At 43.7% G+C, this 10,135-nt stretch overlaps 1 protein-coding gene and 1 pseudogene across 3 annotated transcripts; one reads left to right on the top strand and one right to left on the bottom strand.

Annotated features, from left to right (window-relative positions):
- Window positions 1-1,632: 1,632 nt before the first annotated feature.
- LOC144486134 (SRA stem-loop-interacting RNA-binding protein, mitochondrial-like) lies at window positions 1,633-2,035 on the bottom strand. The gene has a single exon (XM_078204231.1). It carries the CDS (start codon window positions 2,017-2,019, stop codon window positions 1,711-1,713), a length of 309 nt encoding a protein of 102 aa, XP_078060357.1. The 5' UTR covers window positions 2,020-2,035; the 3' UTR covers window positions 1,633-1,710.
- A 283-nt stretch (window positions 2,036-2,318) lies between these two features.
- LOC144486132 (histone H2B pseudogene) lies at window positions 2,319-10,135 on the top strand (annotated as a pseudogene). 2 transcript variants are annotated; one of them, XR_013496226.1, is made up of 3 exons: window positions 2,319-2,988; window positions 3,805-4,076; window positions 8,783-10,135. The product of XR_013496226.1 is annotated as a histone H2B pseudogene, transcript variant X2 (transcript). The 2 variants fall into 2 exon arrangements; XR_013496225.1 differs by lacking the exon at window positions 3,805-4,076.

Genomic DNA, 10,135 nt, shown 5'->3' with positions numbered 1-10,135 from the left:
ATTTATGTCACATTATCAGTAACCCCCACAGCTTGCCTCCTGGACTTGCACAATTTTACAAGCTGTACTGTCTGGAGACAATACACATCTCTTTAACCTGTGTTGAATGCTCCCTCCACCCACATTGTCTGTACATTTAAGACCTGGCTGGCTGTAGAGATTTGCATTCTAATCAGTATTCTGTAATTTGATTTCTGTGTCTGTGCCCTGTTTGAGAACAGAGACCACTCCATCTGACGAAGGAGCATTGCTCCGAAAGCTTATGGTATTTGCTACCAAATAAACCTGTTGGACTTTAACCTGGTGTTGTGAGACTTCTTACTGTAATTTGTTCAGCCAGGGACTGGTGAATCTGTGGAACTCTTTGTTGCAGAAGGCTGTGGAGGCCAAGTCATTGAGTGTTTTTTAAGTCAGAGATAGATAGACTTGATTAATAAGGGGACCAGGGATTATGGGGAAAAGGCAGGAGAATGAGGAAGAGAAAAATATCAGTCATGATTGACGGATAAGACTCGATGGGCCGAGTGGCCTAATTCTGCTCCGATAACTTATGGTCTCACACACTGTATCAGAGTGAGTAAATCCCGCACTCACACACTGTATCAGAGAGTGAGTAAATCCCACACTCTCACACTGTATCAGAGAGTGAGTAAATCCCACACTCTCACACTGTATCAGAGAGTGAGTAAATCCCACACTCTCACACTGTATCAGAGAGTGAGTAAATCCCACACTCTCACACTGTATCAGAGAGAGTGAGTAAATCCCACACTCTCACACTGTATCAGAGAGTGAGTAAATCCCACACTCTCACACTGTATTAGAGTGAGTAAATCCCACACACACACACTGTATCAGAGAGTGTGTAAATCCCGCACTCACACACGGTATCAGAGAGTGAGTAAATCCCACACTCTCACACTGTATCAGAGAGTGAGTAAATCCTGCACTCACACACGGTATCAGAGAGTGAGTAAATCCCACACTGTATCAGAGAGAGAGTAAATCCCGCACTCACACACGGTATCAGAGAGTGAGTAAATCCCGCACTCACACACGGTATCAGAGAGTGAGTAAATCCCACACTCTCACACTGTATCAGAGAGTGAGTAAATCCCGCACTCACACACGGTATCAGAGAGTGAGTAAATCCCACACTGTATCAGAGAGAGTAAATCCCGCACTCACACACGGTATCAGAGAGTGAGTAAATCCCGCACTCACACACGGTATCAGAGAGTGAGTAAATCCCACACTGTATCAGAGAGTGAGTAAATCCCACACTGTATCAGAGAGTGAGTAAATCCCACACGGTATCAGAGAGTGAGTAAATCCCACACACACACTGTATCAGAGAGTGAGTAAATCCCACACTCTCGCACTGTGTCAGAGAGTGAGTAAATCCCAAACTCACACACTGTATCAGAGAGTGAGTAAATCCCAAACTCACACACTGTATCAGAGAGTGAGTAAATGCCACACTCACACACTGTATCAGAGAGTAAGTAAATCCCACACTCACGCACATTACCAGAGATTCACAGTTCCTGAAGGAATCCCACACTCCCGCACAGTTCTTCTGTGGAGAAGGGTCCCTCACACCGACAGCCAGGCGACATTTCCCGGTGGATCTTTTTTTTTAGTGTTTAAATCACCATCTTTAATTTACTTAGGACAAAAGAGCTTTAACTATACCCTCCATGTTCAGTGTCAATTTGCTGATTCAGTGACTTTATTTGGTCTGCGCCCTTGAAACAATTTTCTGTTTCTCTGAACTTGAAGCTTTGCCCCTTCAAGGAGGTGTGGTTCCTTCTGCAGTGCATTCTGAAGCCCTTCTTCTGTATTGAAGCCAACCCAACAGAATCCTCTATGAAATCCAGTCTCTTTGTCGAATGGAAGAAGACATTTCTTTACTAATCCAAACTGTCCAAAATATTCTTTGATTTCTTTGCCGGCCAGGGTCCAGGGCACCCGCGACACGAAGATCACGAAGCTCTTTCTGGAAGGAGCCGCCGCCATCTTGTAATGGCCGCCGGTCCCGGTGGATCTTTACACACTGACAAACTGGCGCTGGAGATTCTTTGTAAAATGTATTTCCTGATTGTGGTAAGGGGGCTTGTGATTGGCGGAAACCCCTCAATCTGATTGGTCTGTTTTCATATCCACTCAATTGAATCCCTGATAAGTGACTGTAATAACTTTCAAAATGTCCAATCACAATCATTGCTTTCCCAATTCCTCATTAGCATAGATCTGTGGGACTGTCTATTTAATCAGCGCTCGGAAGGGGTTTGTTTTATTTCTGCGTGAAATTGAAGATGGCTGATGAGAAGAAACCAACATCGAAACCAGCTCCCAAGAAGGGAGCGAAGAAAGTGATTAAGAAACCGGGAACAAAGGGCGGCAAGAAGCGGCGAAAGTCGAGGAAGGAGAGTTACTCCATCTACATCTACAAAGTGATGAAGCAGGTTCACCCCGACACCGGCATCTCCTCCAAGGCCATGAGCATCATGAACTCGTTCGTGAACGATATTTTCGAGCGCATCGCGGGTGAGGCTTCCCGCCTGGCCCATTACAACAAGCGCAGCACCATCAGCTCCCGGGAGATCCAGACCGCCGTGCGCCTGCTGCTGCCCGGGGAACTGGCCAAGCACGCCGTGTCGGAAGGGACAAAGGCGGTGACCAAGTACACCAGCTCCAAGTAAAACTCCCCATGGACTGAAAAACATCCCAAACACAACGGCTCTTTTAAGAGCCACTCACAATCCCTGTGAAAAAGCTGCGCCATCTTTTCCCTTATTGAGTGAATGAGAAATGTCTTTCTGGAGGACAGAGATTTGTCCCGGTGCAGAATGCTGTGAATGGGACTTCATACCCGCCCCTCACACACACTTTCACATTGAAGGGACAATCAAACTGAACTGAGAGCGTATTTTAAATCCCAGTCTGGGGATTGTCACGGACAATGGGGAGAAAGAATATCAGGAGGTAATTATTTAAATTTATTTATCACTATATTCAGAGTTTCACGACCCTGAATTAATTTTTTTTTCTCGGGTGATCTGGGAGCAGCTCCCGCAACAGAGTAAAGGCGGGAATGAAGAGGTTATTCTCGGGCTGATCTGTTTATTCCGCAGCTTTCCCAGAGGACGGAATCAGCCAGATCTGTGCACACACAGGACCTGAGTCCATTGCAGCGCTTTAAGATCTGCCTCCCCCCGGCGCTCCCTATTCTCCGGACACAAAGCTGCCTGTTCCACCGGCGGGATCGGGCCGGGGATTCTCTCCGCACTTCCCATTGTAACATTCCCGGCCGCTTTCAGGGGAGAGGATCAGAAATCAGCCGTTTCCCTCTGTCCCTGTGAAGCTCTGCTTTTCCACTGAGCTGAGATTTGCTCCGTTTTAAATTGCTGAACGGGGTCTGATTACCGCGGGTTATAGATAAGAGATTGAGAAATTCAAACTGTTCCTAAAATAGCGCCAGGATTCTGTGAGGGAAAATACAATAAACAGATTATAAAGTGTGAGATTGAAATAGTTTCCTGAACATTCAGGCGTTCCGTTATTTTGTATTTTTCCTGCACTGAAATTGGCGGGTTTTTCCAGTTTGAAAATGTGAACCAATCAAAACCTCCCATTTCTTCTACCTGGCTCTCCGATTGGTTAAGAATGTGATTGAAATGTGAGTGACCAATCAGAGCTGGAGTCTGGCTGCAGCCTCACAAACCGCTCACAATGATTATTAATAGAGATTAAACTGACGGAATCTGGATTTGAGATATTGAATGTACTTTGTTTCCACAGATAAATATTTGACAGATCCAAAACAAACGTGATATTTCCTCCACACAAGTTACAGGGGAAATTGTTGCCAACTCCTTCCTTCTCACACACAGTCCGTACATTGTCACTGACAGCTCAGAGACACAGACAGCTGATCAATTCCACAGACCCAAACTGCAGGAGAGACAGATGATGTGCCTATTTGACAGCCAGTTCTCGTACCAGAATGGCCGAGTGGTTAAGGCTTAAGATCCAATGGACATATGTCTGCGTGGGTTCGAACCCTACTCCTGGTAAATGAATTTTTAACACTACAGTCTGCACCCTCTCCTTTCCTTCTCCCCTCTACTCTATGAACGGTATGATTCGTCCGTTTTACGCAAGAAGCAATACCTTTCACTGTATACCAATACATCAAATCAAACTCAGTGCCATTGATAGGGGAATCCATAAATCCCAGTCCAAATTCTCACCTAATATTGGATCATCACTGTGTCAATCCCACAATAGAGCAGCCACAGCTCCAAATTCAATATCTGATCAAACTGACAAATGGTTTTCGGTTAAAAGTTACACAATGTACCTTAACAATGTACACTGAGATTCGAGTTAAATACCACCCACATCAGGGGTTTAAAAGTGGCCCATAGTTTGTATCCTCACAAATACATTCATACAAAGCCTAATCTCAAATACATTCTCAGATTGAGATATTCTGAGAGCGAGTATAACCTGAGATACAAATTCAGATTCCAGTTGAAAACTCACCCAGATTATGAAACTTAAAGTTACAATATCAATTTGATTACTTTGAATTGAACTATAGCTTATTAACTAATCCTAACTCCCTACTCACACTGAGCCAGATGGACGATACTATATGAATTCCAGACTGAGTTTCCTTTTACATTCATGTCAAAATTCTTCCTCAGAATCAGGCTGAGTGTCACAGATCAAATCAGTGTGAACAACCTGAGTGAAGCTTGCATAGCAATCCAGCATCAGATTGAAGGATACATTATCTTTCACAATTGTGTTCAGAGTGACACAGATTTAATGTTGGGCCGAAATTCACATACATTGTTTGCTTCAAACCTACCACATCAGTGGCCTGTTGTTTTGCTGGAAATTTATATAGAATGAATCCAAACTTATAAATAGATTGACGATTACATGATGAATCCCATGCTCACATTGAGTCATAGACTCTGACATACACACGATAATTCTCAAACATGTGCTCAGTGTTAGATAAATGAATCTCATGCTGCACATAGAGCACCAGGGACTGAAAGTTACATCTGACTATCACACTTACATAGCAGTATCCCAGACACTGAGTACCAGTGACAGATTCAGAATGATCCCACACTCACACACATTATGACAGTCTGACCAATACACATGATTTTCACCCTTTAGAAACAGCAGCAGATATACTCAGATGCTGAATGAACCCCAAATCACGTATGGTACCTGAGAGAGAAACATAAATCCTACCCTAATATTCCATCTTTGTGACAGATCAGAATGCCTGCCAAACTCATACAATTTCAGAGAATACTGAATACTGCACTCGTGTGGTACCAGAAAGATTCCTATTCAGAATTGTGTTTAAATTCATATACAATAGCACTGACTGATGGTCACACACACAAACACACACACACTAACTGAAAGATAGATTGTTGATAAGCAAAGAGGTAAAAGGTATTAAGGTTAGGCAGGAGTGTGGAGTCGATGTTCAAATCAGATCAGCCATGATGTTATAGAATGGAGGAGCAGACTCGAGTGGTCTATTCCTGCTCAGATTTTGAATGTTCACACATGCTATTCTTAAGAGATTCAGAATGAGTCCCAAATTCACTTGCAGTATCAGAAAGTAACTGATAGACAAAATCCCTTGCTCAACTACTGTTCCAAACACAGGTTCAAATAATGATGCAACATGCATCCTGCAGCAAAAAATGCAAGATACATATGGCATATGGTACAGATATATTGCACCAGAGAATGACAGATACAGAATGAATCCAGCCACAATGAAGGAACAGCGATATATTCCCAAGTGAGAATGGTAAGTGACTTGGAGGGGAAGGTCCATTTAATGGTGTTTCCATGAGTCAACTGTTCTTGTCCTTCTCTAGACGGTAGTGCTCTTTGGTTTGAAAGATGCTACTGAAGGAACATTTGTGAGTTCCAGTAGCTCATCTTGGAGGTAGTAAGTACTGCTGCCACTGTGTGTCAGTGGTCAAGGGCATGTGTGTTTACAGATGGGATGTCAATCATGAGGGATGCTTTGTCCGGGATGGTGTCAAACCTCTTGAGTGTTGCTGGTGCTGCATTAACCCAGGCAAGTGGAGATTAATCCATCATACTCCTGATTTGTGCCTGGTAGATGGTGAACAGTGTTTGGCAGTCAGGATCTTTGTTACTCACCATGGGATTCTGTGTCTCTGACCTGCCTTGTAGCCCTTGTATTACATCGCTAGTCCAATTGAAGGTCATCACAAAGATATTGATATAATTTCATTTAATGTCAAGGGACAATGGTTAGATTCTCTCTTGCTGGAAATGGTCTTTGTCTGGTACATGTGTGGTGTGATTATTATTTGCCACATCTCAGCCCAAGCTTGGATACTGTCCAGTTCTTGCTGCATTTGGGAATGGGCTGCTTCAGTAACTGAAGAGTCCTGAATGGTGCTAAACATTGCACAGTCATCAGCGAGCATCTCCAATTCTGACCTTATGGTGGAAGGGTCTGGGACAGTAACTTGACAAACTCGGGAAATGGTCTCCTGAGGATGAAATGACTGACCACCACAACCATCTGGCTTTATGCTGGATAAAGTTCCAACCAGTGGAGAGGTTTCCATGATTCCCATCGACTTTGCTTTTGCTGAGGATCCTTGATGCTGAACTCGGTCAAATCCTGTTTTGATGTCAAGGGCAGTCACTCTCATCTCATCTCAGAGGATAGTTAGTCAGTGGAATTCCCTTCCCCAGACAACAGTTGAGACTGGATCATTGAATATGTTCTAGGCTGAATTAGACAGATTATACAAGGGAGTGAATGGTTGTTGCAAAAGTTCGAAAAGTCGAATTGCAGCCACAATTATTTTAGTTATGATCTTTTTCCTTGGTCCATTCATAGGATGTGTGCATCACTGGCCAGCATTTATTACCCATCCACGTATCGAGTCAACCACATTGCTGTCGCTCTGAAGTCACATGTAGGCCACACAAGATAATTTCATCAGATTTCCTGCCCTAAAGCACATTAGTGAACCAGATGGATTTTTCCAACAATGGTTCCATCGCCATCACTAGATTCTTATTTTCAAATTACTTTTGATTGAAATCAAATTCTACCATCTGCTGTGGAGGGTTTCGAACCTGGGTGCCCAGAACATTAGCTGAGTTTCCAGATTAATAGTCTAGCGATGATACCACGAGACCATCGCCTCCCCTTCTTGAATGATGGTGCAGGACTGAGGGGCTGAATGGCCTGACTCCTGCCCGTATTTCTAATATGATAGTAACCGTCATAATTGATTCAATTTTATTTTGATTTTTGGTTTTCATCTATATTTTCTCTTGATTTTGCTTTCAGCTGGCAGTTGTTCATCATTCTTCAATTCACACCTCCTTCAGACACATCTCTGTTTGCTGTTACTTGTTCCTTTCCCACTCCCTTTCGCCTTGCAGCACCAATTATTTTATTACTTAATCACTCCTGCCCTCCACCTTGCTTTGGAAAGCACAAGACAAAAGGTTCCACGAATTTCAGTAATGAGGCAGGAGCAGGATTAATTAATAATCTGACAGTAAATAAACATCAAACACTGAGTGACCACAATATGTTAGAGGCAGACATTCAGTGCGAGGAGAAAGGACACACGCAGGTAACAGTTTTGACCTTAAGTAAGGCCGAGAAGGGTGAAATGTGTTGTAAACTGAACACGTTAAAATCCGTCCAGCTAGGAAGAGGCGAATCAAGGGAACAATCAGAGAGACTGAAAAAAGTATTTCATACAATGTGTAAGCAATGTGCAAACCTGAAGAAAGGAAACTTCACTTTCTCAGTTTATGGTGATTTTGGGAACTGAATTTCATGTTTTAAACCAGTAATTAAGAAAAAAATAGTGATTTCTGTCCAAATAAGGATTAACTCTGTCTTTAACGGGATGCTGTGTCCACTGTGCTGATATTCTTGTCCTTCTGAATAGTACATGTCACAGGGAGCACGCTGCTGCCCATATAAGCATGGTGGCTTACTGCAGAGTGCCCCGGAGATCAGAAATAGTGCAGCTAATATGTCTAAACTTCACTAGATTGTTTTCATTTCAGAAAATAGCTTTTTTTCTATTCGGACAATCATAGAGTGATGGTGAATAATTCAAGATCATTCGGATCATCACGCCTGTGTCAGCTGTTTGGGAGAAACGGGCTGAAAGGGAAAAACCTTGGCTTGTGTATCTTTGCAACATTTACAGCTTGTGTCCGTGTGTGAGTAAATGGCATTTCAGCGATCTGTTGCTCATTCAAATGTTAACTAGTAGCGAGAAGCGGAAGAAAATTACAGCATCCTGGGCGGAAATGTCAAATCATTTTGAAGGAGCCGCTGAGGAATTATTTTTGCTGTTGCTCAAAACGTAATAGCAGAGAATGGTTTCGATCCAGCACGCTTCCGCTGCGCCACTCTGCGACACAATTAAAATTGCCTGCGAGCTATTGTGAATGTGTCACAGGTATTCACTTCCGTGTTCATCATTGGAGTGCATGCGCTCGGCTGCTCCCCCTGGCGCCACAATTCCACTGTCACCAAGAATGGAAAACACAGAAAGACACACAGACGAAGCGACAGATAGTCAGGATACACAAGACCACACACAGGCAAAGGAGAATGGACTGAGTGGTCATTAATGTAAATCCCAAGATGTCTCCTGTTTCTAACCTTCTTCTTCTTGTTTAATTTTGCTTCCTTGTTTCTAAATAGTGGAACTGCGATTTCTGCTGTGGAACTGCGATCTCTGCTGCGGAACTGTGATCCCTGCTGTGGAACTGTGATCCCTGCTGTAGAACTGTACTTTCTGCTGTGGAACTGTGATCTCTGCTGTGGAACTCTTTTCCCTGTTGTGGAAAAGTTCTCAGTGCTGTGGAACTGTGATCCCTGCTGTGGAACTGTGATCCCTCCTGTGGAACTGTGATCCCTGCTGTGGAACTGTACTTTCTGCTGTGGAACTGTGATCTCTGCTGTGGAACTCTTTTCCCTGTTGTGGAAAAGTTCTCAGTGCTGTGGAACTGTGCTCTGCTGTGGAACTGTGACCTCTGCTGTGGAACTGTGCTCTCTGCTGTGGAACTGTGCTCCCTGCTGTGGAAATGTGCTCTCTGCTGTGGAACTGTGCTCTCCGCTGTGGAACTGTGCTCTCCGCTGTGGAACTGTGATCTCTGCTGTGGATCTGTGATCTCTGCTGTGGAACTGTGATCTCTGCTGTGGAACTGTGCTCTCTGCTGTGGAACTGTGCTCTCTGCTGTAGAACTGTGATATCTGCTGTGGTACTGTGATCCCTGCTGTGGAACTGTGCTCTCTGCTGTGGAACTGTGCTCTCTGCTGTGGAACTGTGATCCCTGCTGTGGAACTGTGCTCTCTGCTGTGGAACTGTGATCTCTGCTGTGGAACTGCGCTCCCTGCTGTGGAACTGTGCTCTCTGCTGTGGTACTGTGATCCCTGCTGTGGAACTGTGATCTCCGCTGTGGAACTCATTTCCCTGTTGTGGAAAAATACTCTTGCTGTGGAACTGTGCTCTCTGCTGTCAAACTGTGATCTCTGCTGTGGAACTGTGCTCTCTGCTATGAAACTGTGCTCAGGGGTTAGATTTTCCACTCTCCAAACTGCTTAGACTGTTAAAGAATGTAGAGAATGTTGGATCCATTATTCCCATTGCCACTTCGTTTAGAACCCTGTGATGTAGATTATTGGGCCTTGGAGATTTTTCAGCCCTCAGTCCCATTAATTTCTCCAGCACTGTATATTTTAGTAATATTAAATCCCCCCAATTTCTAGACCATGGTTCCCGAGCATTGCTGGGAAGTTATTTGTGTGTTCCTCCATGAAGACAGCATGAAAACACTTATTTAATTGCGCTGCCATTTCCTTGTTCTCCATTATAAATTTGCCCATATCCGAATGCAAAGCACCTAAATTTATCTTTGTTATATTTTTTCACATACTAACATAAGCTTTAATAGTCCAATTGTCAGCGACTTGCAAGTTCACTCTCGTACAGCATTTTATCCCTCTAATCAATCTCTTTGTCCTCCTTTCCTGAAATAAAAACTGTTCCCAATC

The sequence above is a fragment of the Mustelus asterias genome, unplaced genomic scaffold, assembly GCF_964213995.1.
Source record: "Mustelus asterias unplaced genomic scaffold, sMusAst1.hap1.1 HAP1_SCAFFOLD_290, whole genome shotgun sequence".
Taxonomy (NCBI): domain Eukaryota; kingdom Metazoa; phylum Chordata; class Chondrichthyes; order Carcharhiniformes; family Triakidae; genus Mustelus; species Mustelus asterias.
The sequence above is the reverse complement of the archived record's forward strand: the minus strand, read 5'-3'. Positions and strand labels throughout refer to the sequence as shown.

Coding starts and splice junctions, on each gene's coding strand:
- LOC144486134 (XM_078204231.1), bottom strand. CDS start 2,019: ATGGCGGCGGCTCCTTCCAGAAAGAGCTTCGTGATCTTCGTGTCGCGG.